Source organism: Sesamum indicum, linkage group LG9 (assembly GCF_026168435.1).
Source record: "Sesamum indicum cultivar Baizhima isolate 11 linkage group LG9, ASM2616843v1, whole genome shotgun sequence".
Taxonomy (NCBI): domain Eukaryota; kingdom Viridiplantae; phylum Streptophyta; class Magnoliopsida; order Lamiales; family Pedaliaceae; genus Sesamum; species Sesamum indicum.
Genome location: NC_142665.1, coordinates 2,009,686 through 2,027,602, shown reverse-complemented (window position 1 = coordinate 2,027,602; position 17,917 = coordinate 2,009,686). Strand labels below are relative to the sequence as shown.

Below are 17,917 nucleotides of genomic sequence, written 5' to 3'. Positions count from 1 at the left end.
TTATTATAAAAATAAATTAATGTTCACAAATTGATTGAGATTTCAATTTCAAGATTTTAGAAACTTATAGACTTTTTAATTTGTGAACTTTATATTATATATATAGGTCAAATATTGACTGCAATTTTTGGTCTTGAGAGATATATAATATATGTCATATTCAGTTTTGTCCTAATTTCCTCTCATTAATTTGCCCTATTATCTTTATAAATATACTTTGGTTAAGTTTAATATATTTAATTTTGTGAATCATTAGCCATTAATTAATATAACTCATTTATCATTAATGTTTATATTTTCTTCAATGTTAGTGCCTAATTCATGTCTCAGTTATTTTAAGAAATTATAACCTAAGTTTTCTCAAAAAACCGGGGGGGTCGAAAAACACAATTCCTCACTGCTTTCCGAATCATCAAGTCTTGTTTGGTAATGTGCAGAATCCAAATAACATTAATTAGGTCTAATCCCAAATGATTATTTAACAGGAAATAATTACCTAGAAGCAGCTATTAGGGAACACTAGGCTTATGCCTCCCAACGAGCTACACCTTCTTAAATCTACATCTCTACCTTATGCTATCATGGGGGGGGGGGGGGTGTCATTTTATTAGGTAACAAAAGATTCATTAAAATGAGGGAAAGTGAAAAAGATTAGGAACAAATGTGAATATTAGGTTTAATTTTAATTGGGGGTAAAATCTAATTTGACTTAAATAGTGGACTAAAAGTGTAATTCTTCTGCTTTTGCAAGAGGTCCCAGATCATTTGTTTTCACTTCAACAATTACTTGAATTAGGAACAATATTAATTTATATGCCAAATCTCTTTTTAATTATTTAATTAGGGCTATGGAGTTCAAGATTGACATACAAAACAACCCTAGGCCACAAAAATGAAAGTATATATATCATTCGAAAAATAAAAATAAAAAACTTTATGTTTGAATTCAATATATTTGGAGTTAAAAGTATTTCAAATCGATAATAATAGATTCAGTACACTTGTTCTAATAATTTGAAATCTTTTTATTTCTATTTTGAACTATTTTAGTAATCGAATTATGACGAACTTCAAATTCATTTAATATGAAATTATTTAATTTGAACTCTTTTTTCCAAATATTTTGTTGTTCAAATTTAAATCCTTTTATCCAAATAAAACATTCGGTCTTTACAATCTTAACTATGAAAATACATTTACAAATTTTCTTACAAGAACAGTATTTATTTCATTTTAAAAGAAATAAGACACAATTAAGAATAACATATTTTGTTTTAAACAAAACAATGAAATATCGAAATCAAAACTAGTCCTACTTACCAGACTCTCCATTTCCTTTTGACTATTTACCTCTTTCAGACAGATTTTTTGAGCAATTCCCTCTAATATTGCAAATAAATAAATTATCTCTTATAAAAAAATTAACAATTTATCTTCTTATATTTTTTTCAAATAAAGCAATTTACCCCTCTAGATAGGGGATAAATTGCTCCATTTGTGCCATATATTTTTTAAAATGAAATAATTTACCCCTCTAGATAGGGAAATAAATTGCTAATTTTTTTTCATAAGAAGATAATTTGTTCATTTACAGTATCACATAGAGTAATTGCATTAAACCCCTTATTAAAATGATAACTCCCCCCCTCCAAAAAAAGAAATTAATTAATGTGAAAAAAGGAGAATAACTCATGTTCCTATATATTTATATATATATATATATATATCTAGTTATTATAACGCACAATTTTATCTACATATAACAAAAAATAATTTTTTATGCTTTAAAATATATTATAAATAAAAAATAAAAAATATTAATGGAGAGTTATAAGTTAACTGTAAAACTTGAGAAGTTGATAAATTAATTTTCTTATCAATTGAATGGTATTTTTGAGATAAAATAAAATTTGTGAACTAGTGTCAATATCGCCACACTTTATGTCTATAATATGTCTTTTTTTATAATAGTAAAGATTTAAAAAAATCATAAAATCACTTTTAGATCTTTAAAATTATGTGCCTATAATTGTTCAAGCGAAAAGTGGGGGAAAAAAAAGAACCCATAAGGAATTGAATATGGAATTAAATGATGTTGCTACACCAGATACTAGTTGAACCAGAAGACTCATCTAAAAAGTTTTAAAAAATACCGTCTTTGTTCTAAATTTATTTTTAATTTATATCAACATAATATTATTTTTTTTATTTAAAGAAGTGATGTATAATTAAATTCAGACTTCAATAATTACAAATTTTTAGCTCACCTAAAGTTTTACATTAATTTATCTATATGGTAAATTATAACGACCTCTATTAAAGTTTGACACAATTACGAATACCTCTTTGTTGTTTGAAAAATTATTCATACCCTCTTGAATTTAACGACCATCTAACAATTAGCGCAATCCGTTAGGTTTTCATCCATTTTTGGTGAAATAACCAAAATATCCTTGTAAAAAAATATAATATTATAATTTTTTTATGAACTAAGTAGATAAAGTTTTTATAATTTTTAAATTTTTTTCATCCACCCCATTTGATTTTTTATAGTTTTTAATTTAAAATAAAAGTAAAAAATACAGTAAGGGCAAAGTTGGTAATTTTATACTTTCATCTAAGGATTATGTTTTCATCAAGCATCATGGGGTATTTGTAATTTTTCAAACAACGAGGGGTTATTCGTAATTATGACAAATCTCAGGAGAAATCATTGTAATTTACCCTTATCTATAATAATATAAAAAAGAAAGACCATTTACACCCACAAATAATGATCAGTGATATATATCGAACCATCAATTTTTAAATATGATAATTATACTAGCCAAATACACAAGAAATTTCAATAAAAAATACACTTAAATTAATCAAAATAACTAAAAAATTACTATAAAAGTAGACATATATCCATATTTATATAATTCTGATTCAAAATCTTTCATTATGAAAAATCAATCTTACCATTTGAATATACCTCGTTAGCAATCGACATGAATCAGACCAAAAATAATCAGAAACCGAAAATTCCAACCAAAAAAAGAAAAAGGAGTTGATATTATTTTATTAGGTTGGTTATGAGTAAGGTTGAAATGGGTTGATATGATGATCTGTTAAAAAAGATAAAAAAAGAAAGAAAGAAAGAGAGATCACAAGTCAGGAATCTGAAAGGCGAAATAATTAATAATAATTGTTAGGTGGGTGGGTAAGGGTTAGATTCTCCACAACAAAGCCTCCACCTGAAACAGAGGACCCATTTCCGTACACTCTGATGTGGTCTGTTCAGAATGCTCATTTCATTTCGTGGGGCAACCCTACCCATTTCCCACCCTCCTTTACTTACATATCTTTCAATTATTAAACTAATATTTTTCCCTCATTCTCACTCCCTACTGTTTCAACTTGACAATCTTTTTATACAGTGCTTCATCCAGACCACCCCCTCCAAAAAAAAAAAAATTAATAAATTGAAAATATTCTTACATTGAGTACGAAATGTTCTTTTTTGTGTTTTTCAATATATATGTACTTGTAAGAGAATTCAAATATTTATTCATGCACTAATGAATTGATGTAGCGTCGTAAAAGACAGCCTGTGATGTGTGAGTCAGTTGTCATTCGTGTTAAAGTATGTATATCTTTTTTCAATTGGCAGAATCCAATGATTTCATTACGGATCGAGGAAGAATAGGACATGAAGGCATTATATTTGTGGGTTGTAAGTGTTAAGAACTTTTTTTTTTCTTTTTTGCGTTGGATGCTGAAATAAAGTTTAATGTAACTTTTATAATGATGCAGCATTTTAAGCAAATAACTACCGTAAAACTTCTTAAAATTTATATAGTCTTTTTAAGAGGTATTAAGGATGGATGTTTAATTTGATCATTTATTTTTTAAAATATTTTGGCAGCACAAAATATTATTAAAGGGGTGTTTCTAAATTGAAATATTTTTTAGTAGATTCCATTTTTTTAAATTTATTTATTTAAGTTTTTTGCATGTTTGAATTCTTATCAAAATATTATGATCACTATTTCTTACATACGAATTTATTTATTTCTTTTATTTTGCATAATACCTATTCATTAGTCACGAGAGCTTTAGATAATTAAGATGTCAAAACTTTAATGAGATAAGATCTGCAAGCAAGTCAAGGCTACATGATCTCAGGTTTTATGTCCAGTCACCCCTTTATCCGGGCTCATCCAACCCTGATCTGAATAAGTGGATGTTTGGTTAAGTTCTTTTTTAAGTGTTTTAAGAGTTCATAAGTTTTCAAATATCTAATATGATAAAATGAGCAAATACTCTCTAGCTAGTTCGATGCTTATTATTAAATTCTTTTATTACAAAGTAGCATTTTGCATCATTTATTTTTTATTAATGAGATAATGATAGATCTACGATGTTCAAAATGAATTTGGTTAAATTAAAACTAATTATATAGTAAATATAACATACTTGTCGTATAATTAGTGTATAAGTTAGAAAAAAAAATAATTGAAATGTTGCGTCTAATATTCATTTTCACACAATTTTTAGAATAAACGAAAATACTCGAAATCAAATGAAAACTTACCATATATATATATATATATATGTTCCCTCTCTGTATTATTTGATATACACAGTAATTTCTATTTTTTAAAAAATAAAATCAAATGTAGTTTAATTAAGTTTTTAACATTTTTCAACCATTTATGAAAAATAATATTAAACATCAATCACAGTCTTCAATACGAAACAAATAATTAAAAGGTAATGAATTATGTATTTAATTAAAGAAACAGTTGATTAATTAAGGTGGGTGGTGGTGGCGACGCACGAGCGGGCGGGGGGGACGGAGAAATCTTTTGATGTTAGTTCACATGGGCATGCACGAGATATTGCCGGAGCAAAGACAGCTCGAAAATTGGCCCATACCATACCCCATGCACGTCACGTGATGGGCTATGCCCACATCCCACACACACACATATTAAAATCTTGAGCTACTATCATTAATAATTAATTTCTCAACAACCAAACATGTCATGAACTTATGAGAATAATCGGCGCCCGCCCCCTCCTCTTTTGTCATTCTATTTAACATTTTTGTTGTCATGCCCTACGTTGCTGTTTGGTGCTGCTCTTTTTTCTTTTTCAAGAAATAAAGACGTCATATGGACAACAACTGATCACTTCGAATTTTTTAATTACTATATAATTTATATATAAATATTCCTTGTATAAATTTTCTAAAAATAATTTATAGGTAGTGCATATGTGAAGTACAATTAATACCAAATACTTTAATTATATTTTTGTCGGAAAAATTATAATTTACATCACTTAATTTATTTTATTTGTAATTTTAATCCTATTATTTTACGACTCAATATATTTAGTCTCTCTCGTTAATAATTTAACGACAATAGGTAATGGGACGTAAGTTGTATTTTTTTGGACTTATGAGACTAAATCCGTTGAGTCGTAAAATAATGTAATCAAAATCGAAAAAAAAGTAAATTATGAGATAAAAATTACAATTTTTCCATGATTTGTCAAATCCTAGATATGTAAAGGATGAACTATAAGATAAGATGTACATGATTCAGCCATATAGTTTACTTCTATGAGATAAATGTCCAAATGGTTAAATATGTTGTTTTTGATACTACAATGTGCACCTACTAAAATATAGATAAATTTGGGAATTACTCCAAAATCAGATTATATAGTAAATATTAAAAAATTAATTAAATATCTTTTGCTTTTTATAATTTTACAATTATTTGAAAAATAAATTCTTGATTCTCAATGTACTTGGAGTTTGTAAGCATCTTAATAAGTCTATTTCCGGTGATAAGTTTGACTAATTTGTTGCACAATTGGCATACACACAGACAAAGACACGTAACGTGTATAAAATTTTTGTTATAATGATGGAATTTTATTAACGCTTTACATCCATACTGGACTTGTACTATTTGTTCTTATCATAACGGGAATTTGTTTTGAAAATAAAATTAACGTGTTATATGTTCAACATTTTAAATTTAAAATCATTTAAGAAAAAAACATAAGTTGAATTATGGTTATTGTTTCCCTTTTTTTTTTTTTATGATGAAGTCAAATTCTGCAAAATCGAAAAACTAAAGAAATAGAAGAAAGAAAATCACCCGACCCTGAATGAGAAAAAAATACATAACCATCCCAAAGTGATCATGATAACATCCCCACATTAATACATACGTCATGATGTGCATGGAAGGCGCCAGTTTCAGAAATCATCATTTGCTGACAGAATTCTACATTTCTATATTATTACAACTATATAATAATAAAAATATACGGATTTTCCGATGAATTGATGGGACTTTTGACTAAGTTTCTTCCTTGTCTGTGTTTCTTAGGGTGTAAAAATTGATGAATCGTGTGGAATTATTAGGCTGAACTTAGGTGGCGTTTGGACCCCAGAAAATAAGTGCACCAAACATGTAGGACCTACTCATCATCATCCACAATATGTTACTCATCACCATTTAAAACATTGATGTCCTTTTGAAAATTTTGATTTTTATTAATTTTCATATATTATAATCTTCGTATATAAGGATAATAAAAATCCATTATTAATCTGAAAATTAGATTGGCAGACACTGCAACAACAAAAAATAAAAATAAAAAATCAAATGATAAATTTAACTTCTAATATATATTTAGTGATAAGAGAATTTTTATTTTGTCGCAACTTACAATATTAAATTTAATAATTTTAATAGTGTCTATTGTTGTGTAAAATGTGTTATTAGCTAGAATTACTCATATAGGATTGTGTATAAAAAATTACCAGTAAAAATAAATTAATGATATATTTACAGTGACGATCTAGCAATACCAAAAAAATTATTGTTATTATATTGAATTATCACTAATGTATCACTAATTATTATAGTGACAGTGTGATAAATAATTATTGTCACTAATAATCATATAATAATAAAAATAAATTTTTTATCAATTAATATATATTTGCATTAATAACGTTAAAATTATTACAACATATTTTGTTATTAATATTATGTTTTATTAGAGCGAAGAGCTGTCAAAGCTTAAAAATATACACTAAATATTGAGTTCATTCCGTGCATTTAAAATATTGCGTCCTTATTTTACAACATCAAATTATTTAACTTTTAGTTAAGATATTATTAGTCATTATGGCACGCGATACTTGTGTTTATAAATTTTTTAAATATAAATTAGAACAAACACAAAAATCTTTTAATTGTAAACAAACGATGTATAGCAAACAGTCTCAATCTGCGAACAATTATAACGTAAATTTTTTGAAGTAATTATTACAAATGTTATTGCATTGTCTGACATTAATTTTCGATTTAAATATTAGCAAAAAAATTGTAAAAATAATTAAATAGCACATAATATTTTTATTAATTTAAGTAATTACATCTAATATTAATCCAAACAGCAGTAAATTACGATTGCAAATTTCACCAATGAGAACTTGCAAAATAATATATAAAAGTTGCCAAACGTTTAGAAAATTATAAATTTTAATTTTGAGGACCCGCAGGAAAGCAGACATAAGTCGTATTCAGAAGCATAAGCACGATTTTGTCGTAAGCCGTATGAATTAAATGAACTCGGTGCGACTTAAATTCATGCACCAACGTTGCTCGATATTCTCCACACAATATGAATGATGATGTCATGCTGATGTAATAGTTCCAGCCTTTATGACGTCACAATTTAAACTTTTAAGATACATGATACAAAATTTTAGTCCCGGAGAGGAAAGCATAGATAGTTTTCGTGATACTTATGTTAATTAATGAAATTTGTAATGACTACGAATTAACGACGTTTCATCATTAATTAGATACATAATTTTCTATTAAAAAATATTTTAAAAAATTATCACCAAAAAGAAATTTAATATTTAATATTAATTAATTATCATAATTAATATCAAATAACCGTAGTAAATAATTATGGACCACGGTCACGCAATGACTACTGATCATGATTTGTGCGAGTGTGACTGAAACATTTGTCATAGCAAAAAAAATTACCATGGCTCATAAATCTGGCAAAGCCTATTTCCATAGCGAATAATATAAGTTTTTATATTAATTTTTATTTAATTATAATTAAGAATAATTATTTACTACGATTTTAGTTCATAGCTACTCATAAATTTTTTTCTATTGTATTAATGTAATTTTTTATTAATTGAAAGCCGTACAAATAAGAATAAATAATTTTTTTTGTTTACATTTCATTTGTTATTGGTCATAATCCCCCCTCACAATTCATAGTTGAAGGAATTTTATGAATTCAAGTATAATTTTCTCTAATACGGCCCCACACATATAAACGTGATATATATGTATGAATATATAGTGGGAGTGTTTATACGACAATTTTAATGATTAGTATGTAGTAGAATGATCCTTCTCTGCATGATTGGGAAAATAACCACCACTTTTCTTTCCTAAATATCCAAGAAAAATACGCTCTTGTTTTCTTGGCATATCTCAACTTTTCATTTGATTTTGATTGTGAAAAGATCCCAATCTTTAGACATATTGACGGCTAGAGATCGCTAGTCATTTCTTACGGCATCTAATTCAGCACGTAATGTGAAAATAAATATATGTATTAAAGAAAAAGAAAAATGAAAGAGATAATATATATATAAATTTTCTTTTTAGCACAAACATAAAAATCATATAATATCTCAAAAATATATATATTTTTTTTAAAAAAATAATATACAGTAGTTCAGAATGTCTTTTATTATTACAGAGCATTAAGGACTCAATCAATCCTGATTAATCCATAATTCAAAACAATGTGCTTGTTGTTTGGCTGTATGGAATAAAATAATTTTTTTTTCTATTTTTAACTTACTAACATGTCTACATCCTTCTTGCTTTATTTTTTTAAATATATAATAATAATATATGGTACGGACATAATAAATTAAGTCCTATGTCTAGAAATTATTCATTGAAAATCTAAGTCATTGAAATATACATACATGTAGTGTTCAACTGAGCAAATAAATAGCTACGAGAAATTAATTGTCATCCAAAAATCAGGAGAAGTTTAGAGTGCACACACACTACAATAAAATATCATAATATTAGTGATAATTTTTATCGTTTTTTCCCCTCTCTTTGGTAGCGACAGACATGTGGTGTAGATACGTTCAAATCCATTGATTTCGTAGGCCGTTTCACGTGGGTAAATCTACTTGAAGATATTAATATTTTGTCTGATCATAGGTTAAAAATCCAAATTAATTTTACATAGTACTTATAATGGACCGACTTTGTCAGATTGGGAGAATTATTTTAATTAAAGTCATGACTCAGACATTAGCGGGGGATCCAAAAATTTTTGTTACTTGGTCCAAACCGTGTGCTGTGTGTGTAAAGCTGCACTGGAATAAAGCAAAGCAACAAATGAGCAGATGGAGAACCCCATTGATTATTGGAGTTCTTCTGTCATAATCCATTTCCAGTTTTAATTAATTAAGCTTAATCTACACTTTCGACCTTAAAAGGCGTACCTTTGATAATGTTTATGGCTCCACTAATGTATGTTAAGATTAATTAATCACATCTCTTAACTCGCTTAGGCTTAGCGCCACGCGATATAACATATTTTTTTCAGAAACCTTAGTGGGCAAAATTGATGGTCCATGCTATATAAGCAGGTTCAAAAAACGTTAATCTTTTTCTAATAAATGTGTGATGGGCGTTTCACATTCTTCTTCCCCCACGAATCACGCCTTTGGGCATCCATGGACCTTGTCTCAATACTACTATTTAGTCCTATCATGGTTTCATATTTGTTTTTAGAAAATTGGTTTTTAAAAAGGAGCAATACCATACGTGAATTCCACTTGTGCTGTCAGAGATTCGCACATGGATTCTATTATTTTGGCATTAATGGGACTCTGTTATATTATTATTTTATCATGAGAGCTCACATTCATTCATTCAAAAATCAATTACTAAGAAGGTTACCGTGTTGCATATACTAGTCATTTATGACAAATCCTACGTGTCTATGTACTTCTTTAATATTATTTAAGATAAAGGATTTGTTATCAAAATGATAAGTTAATATTAAATTTATAATGAAGTGGTGATAAAAAAAAAAAAGACAATGATATAATGAAAATTTAAAAAAACAACTCCCAAAAGATAGCGGGAGAATAAAAAAATAGATAAATAAATAAATTAATATTAAAAAATACAAAATAGTAGATCAGAAAATGTGAAACACCAAAAGGTTATTCTTCCTTAATAATAAAGTACAAATAAGGAGGCTAATGGACCTTTATCTAACCAATATTAGATGCGAGCGCCACCACGTTCATGCGTTTGGGTCCTCTCAAACAATCGTTACCTCTTCACGAACATACAGATTCTATTTTTTGAATATTGGTAGAGCCTGATAGACTCAAATTTAAAATTCTTAAAAAATTGGTTTATTAAGAGGGAAAAGGGGTATCATATTATATAACAAAATCTAAATTCTTTTCTAAGGAATGTGGTGAAGAATTGCATGCATGCAATAAAAAAAAAAAAAAAAGTTATGCATGTAGCATAAATTAAAGTGGGTATCTAAGGAAATTAATAATAATAATGATAATAAGGTGAAAAAGTTTAAATAAAACTATCCAACTTTTTTTGGACCCACAATCACTGTCCTTTTGGGCTACTTGAAGATTGTGATCTTAACCATAAAAAATAAAGGGAAGATTGTGATCTTGAAATTCCAAGAGTAGGAAAAGAGGGAATGACCAAAGTAGTAAACTCAACTGCTTTCATTTTTAATTAAATTTAAATTTTTTTTTTCATGGTGGATTTTGATTTGGATTTGGTGGGCTTTAGTTCAGATACTGTTGTCCTCTTACGTTTGTCAAGTCATGATTGCTTTTGGTTTGGGCCTTTTCCCCACAAACTTTGAAATCAAATCTAAATTTGTTTGAGGGTGTTTGGGTCAACTTATAATTCTTTAAAACATCTTATTAGATGTCCGGAAAAGTTTATAAAATGCTATAAATTATTTAATAATTTTCTTAAAAAAGAGCTTATGAACTTTAAAAAATAAAATATTACGAACTTATAATTTTTTTAAATAAAAAAGTAAGGAAATGCTAATTGATTCATAAAATCTTAACAAACTTCAAATTAATTATAAATTTATCATTACTAACATCTTATAAATTTCATATATTTATTTTATCCAAACACTTCATGAATATATTTATTAAATAAGATTTAACATCTTATAAATTTTAAAAACAGCTTATAAGAATTTTTAAGTAAATTTAGCCAAAAACTCGCTTAATCCACAGCTAATCCAGTATGGGGCATTCACAAAAGTTTATTTTAAGTGTTTATTGGCTTATTTTTTAAAATAAGTTGAAAAAGGTGTTCCTATTTTATAATTTTTGCTTTTGAATTGTTTAATTTACGTTGGTTTGAACCAAACATTATAAGTAGTTTCATACCAACTTTTGCAGTTTATTAATAAAACTGTAAGTATTAAGCTGTTTTTTCGAAACACTAAAACTTCCACTTTTTTTTTTTTACTTTAATTTTTATTTTTATACACTTTCAACTTTTATTACTGTTAAAGGTATAACTTTTCTTTTAAAAAAAAACTTATTCCCATAACAATCAAATAAAAATTATTTCAAAAACCCCTTAAGTTTAGCTTAATATTCTATTTGGATGTTAAATAAACACAATTAATAGAGAAACTGATTTTTCAAATTAAACAATAGCATAATTTCCAAATCGAACTCCCAGAGGCAGTTCAGGCCTAAGCCCATATATGGTATTGGGCCAAGTTTTGAAACATATTTCTTCTCAGAAAGCCCAGAATTATTGGATCCGTAGGCCCAATTTCTTCCACAGAAATAAGAGGGCGTTCTTTCTGTTCTCACAAATTTTCATTCTTCACATACATAAAGTCACTGACGCACAACACACACACACAATGATTCCTTAAGAATCTATTGGCAGATTCCAATAGGTAATCAGCTTTTTTTTCCCTTCTCGCATAAGCTTTGTATATATAAGTAAATAAATAAAAAGTTTTTTGTATACATATTCTTTTCTCTTTCACTCTTTTTGTCATTGTCATGAATTCTTGGATTTCTTCTCTTTCTTCTGATACTCTTTTACCTCTCCCATTCTTCAGGTAAGAGCTCTCCTTGATTTTCTATGTTAGTCTGTGTTCAGATTCTTGATGGGTTTTTTTTCACGTGCTTTTTGTTTCGTAACTGAGTTTGGGAAATTGAAATCTGAATTTAATTCTCTGTTAGTGGATTCTTTTTTAATGTTTAATCGTGTTTCTTTCTTGAATTTCTTGATTTATGGGCGTTTATGCTTACTGGGTTCTCTCTCATTCTTGAACTTTGAGATGGAATGATTTTTTTTTTTTAATAATTCTTTCAATTGCATGGAAACTTTTGCAGATGAAATTTGGGCTGTCTGGTTTTTTGTTCAAAGATTTGATATTTTCGCCGTCTGCATTAAGTCTTGAAGAGGGGAATTGCCTTGAGAGTTTGTTGATTCATAATTGAAGCGGAAGAGCCTACTTCTGTCAGGTTTGGTTTTGTTTCTAAAAATGCAATGATTGATCTCATATGACGTTCATATTAGGGAATTTTGCAGTTTTTTGCAGTAAGTAGAAAAGATGGTTAGAGTTTATGCTGCCTATGATGACAACAAAATACAGTCATGTAATTACTGCATTCTGATAAGGTTTTCTGCTTCTGATTTTATTTTGTTTTGGCAATCTGATAGCATAATGCATGATTTCATTGAGTTTTAATTCCCCTTCCCCTCCCCCCCCCCTTTATGTCCTTGCCAAATAATTGTTGGAGTTTGGACCTTAATCAGTCAATGGTTTTGTTGTTAGCAAGATTCAGTTCTTATTATTTTCTTCAGATTTTTATGCGAACCATTTGATAATGAAGATGTTATTGAGTCATGTAAATAGCACTTTTAGTTACCATTTGTTTTAGAACTTTCGGCAACTTATAGCATGTCAAATGAGCTGTGTAGTGCAGAAAATTTCTAACATAGTGTTGTGCCACTTGGTGCTCTGCATGGAAGGTAACTTTGAGTTGCCACGTAGTATCATCAGAGACGATCCAATTAAAGATAATAAAATTCAAAACATTTCACATCTTCATGGCTGATACATTTATTGCTATCGTGAGTTAGCTACAAGTTCACGGCAATTACATTGTCGGTTACTGCATGGTTATGTCACCTTGTGGGCCATAGTTAGTGAAGACACGAATAATTCATGTTTGAAGTGCGGCTGTACGTCATTTTGTTTGTTGATTGATCAAAAAATGTTGCCTCCTTTTTAGTTCGCCGAAAGCATACAGCAAAGAAGGATTCTTTTCATCTATCAACGCATGGGTACATGAGTAATTACCAATAAGTAATTGTTCCAATAATTTTTTTTCTCAACACGAAAACTTCAACTTTTGCCCACTTCTGTGTACTTCTATTTTCAAACACTTTCAACTTTCACTACAATTGAAAAACCAACTTTGTTCACAACTTTTCCCATCTCCATAAGCAAAGGGTTTTGCAAAAACCAAAATTACCTTTTGTTATCTCATACAACAAGTCAAATAAGACATCCTTTGTGGAACGAACGGAGTACTATAGAACTCATTGTGAAATACTATGATGCCTAACTGCAGGAATTATTGTTTTCCTTTATATATGTAGTAGAATGTTGATGTGTACAGTGTACACTTACAGGCAATTATGTAAATGGAGAGATCCTTTTTCAACTCTGTTTCTAGTGGGAACACTGAAAATTAAAATAATATAAATTGAAATGTTGGTGATGAAGTATAAAAATGATATAGCACTGTTCCTATACGTATTATCATCTGATAACATAGGTGCCCGCCTATTTCACACTGTATGCGCATCATCAGAGATTTTTGTCTTAAATGTGTGATGAACTTCTATTAAAAAAAAACTCACTTGTTTGATTTGTAATGTTGGCTTGTTGACATATCTGCTCTCCTTAGGAGATTATTTAATGTATAAGAGACATTGCTAAAACAGATTCTGTAGTGCAAATCAAATGTGGTTGCTGTGTTGGAGATTATTTGAAAAACTAGTCAGCATCCAGAATAATTCTCTATGCAATGTCTTTTACACATGTAAAAGGTTATAGTTTAATCAATGCCTATTGCTGTTTGTGTAAGACAATAACCAAAATGCTTAAGAGAGAGTATGTGGATCGTCAAGATACCTCCATCCATGTTTTGCTCTTATCAATTGACATACTATTGTTATCAGCTGTGTTCAAATGCCTCCACCAATGTCTTTGTGTCATCAGGAAAGATAGACACAATAATAGCCATTAGCTGAATACGTAGAGGGCAAGTACCATATAACATGATTTATATAAAGAATATAATTTCAAAGACCTAAATTCTGCAATAACAGGCTGAAGTTTGTTTCAATCTTTTTGGCAGGGATCTCTAAATACCGGTTACAATTCATTAATACTCAGGTTCTTATATTAGACATTAGAAAATTCAATCTGGCCTCAAAAGAAACGTCTCTTTTCATGAATAGCTGGAAATTTCTTGTCACTCTTTGACAATGGCATTTGTTTTGGTTGTGGTTTCATCCAAGACAGACCAATTTATCCAGTCACCCCCTTGAACTTTTCGGTTATTTGTCAAGATTGCAAATGTACCCTTTAGTGGTTGCAGTCAGATTCCAGAAAAATCCATAGATAATTAATAATGTTCCAACTTTTATCTGATGCAAGTTATTAGAAAAGAGAACATCTTGAAATGGTTATATAATCTGAGATAACCCAAAATTGTGGAATTTACAGTATTTCTACAGATGTCACTCTGATGTTGATTTACTTTTCTTTGGTTTTTCTCCAAGATCTACATGTTATTCAATTTTAAGATGTTTCACAGTCTTAAGTCATTTGAATAATGACATGGTACTGATGCATGCTTCCTTTCCTTCAGGTTTAGATAAGTGTCTCCTTGTAGCTCATCTTTTCTGATTCATTGTGTCACCCTGCAATTTCTAGCAACAAGTTTTGTTTGCAAGAAGTACGCTGCAATCAATAACATCCCATTTTTTGTGTTTCTCTAAGCTTTGTATGCATCCTTTCGGAATTCAATGTTACCTTTTGTTTCTAAAATGTCATCATTCAAGAAAATACAGCTTACGCTAGTAGGAAGAGTTATATCATGCAATTTTGTTATGTTCTTTTGCATCCTCGATTCACTTCCATAGTTCCGTTTGAGCTGAAGTGATTAGTTAGAGATTCATGATTCTCAAGATTTGACAAAAAATAGATGTTCCTTGCTTAATGATGTGATTATAAGATCACACCTTTTGATGTTATGCAAAAATAAGCTTCTGGTCAGTGTGATTCTCATCTTAGAAATTTTACCTTTTGGGTTTGTTATTGAGTTTGGTAGTTGAGGAGGAAAAAACTTGTTGAGAATTTGTCTCAAAAACCTTGGAGGATTTGATTACCTCAACTGTTGTTCCTCCCATCTTTTCTTAAAGGAAAGATAAAACAAATCTACATTTTCTCTTAAAATTTGCTCCGCAAGAGTAGGTTAGTCTTTGGAAATTATTACTATATTTTTTAAATTTTGTACTGGGAGTTTGATACTATATGTATCAAGCTTATTATTCTTTGTATTAAAGATCTTAATGAGGATAAACTCGAGATCATTTAGGATCAGTTATGAATATTTCCATGCAAATACAATATTCAATTTCTTTTATGCTCATTTTGATTTCGTAATCTGCTTGCATCGTTGTGATCAGTTCGACTTAATATTATGCTTTTTACTATTTACTAATTTTGTTTAAGAGCATCAACACTGTTAAGGTTCTTCAGGGGCGTAAAAGCTTATGATGATAAAAATGTTTATAATTCTGGTGTTTGAGGCTTTTAACATTTTCGATTTTGGACTTGAGTTTAACATTTTGAATATTTGCTGAAAATTATGTCGCATCCTTTTGCTTTATTATTGTTGATGGTTTATTTTGTGAGCTATAAAAATATGACAACTTCTACATTGTTATTTTCTGGTACTCTTGTTTAGATTAATGTTGCAATTTAAGAGTAGCACTAGTATTAACAATATCTCGTTTCCTATGTTAAGATAGGCTGCATCATCTTGCCCTTTAATTATAGAAATATTTTTTCTGTTCTGATATCTGGTATTGGATTTTGTTTGTCGACATCTAGTTTTAAAGTAGTTTGACAGCTTACTTACTACAGCCTCTGGAAAAAGGAGCACAAAGTTAAAGGTAATCAGATATAAGGGACAATTGCTTATTAGTGAGTGGGCAAAAGATGGAGCATATACTTTACCTTTCTTGGCCACCATCTGCTAACATATGACTTAGTGGCCTGATTAGGATAACTTGTCATCCCACTTGTCTTGCCTCTTTTAAGCCTTCCTAAATGCCTTATCGTTCTGCTTCCAGTTCACTGTTTTTTGAAATATTTAACTTTTGATAAGGTATTGTTTCACAGTGGTTTTCATGGTATTCAATTAAGCCTTTGCAGTCATCTTTATTGCTGATTATACTGCCTTGACAAAGGAAAGCTTATTCCTACAAGCTATAAGTACTAGTAATGATTTTTACAAGAAACCACACAGGAGCAGTTCACAAGAAACAATCATTGATTGTGTGGTATGATGCTTTGAGTTAGCATGTGAAAGAGAGCAACTTATTCCATTTTTGTCAAAGTTGACCTAATTATTTTTGTTCAAAGAACACAATCCAGATAATCTATCAGCATATAAAAGGAAGAAGTCGGGATACTCTGGGAACTTGGCACCTCTTTTGAATAATTAAATAATTCCTGAACTTGTTACCCACAAAAATCAGTAACAGGTAAAAATTGGTAGCTAAAATCATCTAGTTGATGAGATCTGGACCTCAACTTGGAGCCAATACAAGGAATTTCCATTTTATTAACTTAGGACCCCTCAAAACCAACTTTAGACGCAGCCGGATACATATAGTTCTCAAGTTTGGTGCTTGATGGATAGTTTCACTCTCTTTGTTCTCCTAATATGTCTCTTTACCATATGCCAAAATTATCAATTCTACTATTACAGCACCAAGTCTTGCAGATGCTAACAGAATATCTTTACAATACACTCAGGTTTTCTGGTTTTACTAAGCTACAATGAACCACCAGTATGGTGCAGACCAAGTAAGTTCAGAAACTTTGACGACAATTATATCTCTTACCGAATTGCTTGTAAATTTATAATCTCTTTTGCAGGATCAAGTGAGTGTTGTTGGATTTGATGTTCCCGATTCACCGGAATCAAGTTACAATAATGCTTACCCCGAAAATGAAGATGAAGGACGAGAACCGCCTGCATTTCCACCCCATCTGCAGCATACTTTATTGAACCATCCGACGACTACTGATCCTTGTGCATCCCTCCAACCACCGCAGAATGTGACTCTAAATCACCTTTACATAGAGAACAGAGAACCTCCTCGGTCGGTGGTAGCACTCGGGGTCACTCATCGTTTTCGTTCAAAATTTGTCACTGTTGTGCTTTATAAACCAGTTCCAAGAAGGTGAAATAGCAGCAAGGTGGTGTTCATGACGGCAAGGCTTATCCTGTTCGTTCTCCATTGTGTATGTATTGATTGATTGGAGCACTAGTAGGAATGAGCCGAAACGCGATTTAGCAGTGAAAAGTATGTTTTCTTAGGCTGCTGTGGTGAAACTTGTTTATGTTCTGTAAACTTTTAACTATAAAGGATTAGAAATGTTTCCAAGATATAAATTATGTTATAAGTGCTTTCTAAGTTTTGTA

At 29.5% G+C, this 17,917-nt stretch overlaps 1 protein-coding gene across 7 annotated transcripts; it reads left to right on the top strand.

Annotated features, from left to right (window-relative positions):
- The first annotated feature begins 11,977 nt into the window (after positions 1–11,977).
- Positions 11,978–17,917, top strand: LOC105170270 (5'-AMP-activated protein kinase beta-2 subunit protein). 7 transcript variants are annotated; one of them, XM_088885511.1, is made up of 5 exons: positions 12,077–12,234; positions 12,512–12,643; positions 12,721–12,778; positions 17,245–17,295; positions 17,368–17,917. In XM_088885511.1, the coding sequence occupies exons 4-5, from the start codon at positions 17,269–17,271 to the stop codon at positions 17,677–17,679; spliced, it is 339 nt and encodes a 112-aa protein (XP_088741637.1). In that variant the 5' UTR covers positions 12,077–12,234; positions 12,512–12,643; positions 12,721–12,778; positions 17,245–17,268; the 3' UTR covers positions 17,680–17,917. The 7 variants fall into 7 exon arrangements, with proteins under 7 accessions (XP_011089250.1, XP_088741637.1, XP_088741634.1 ...); XM_088885508.1 differs by having other exon boundaries at positions 12,721–12,800; XM_088885510.1 differs by having other exon boundaries at positions 12,711–12,778.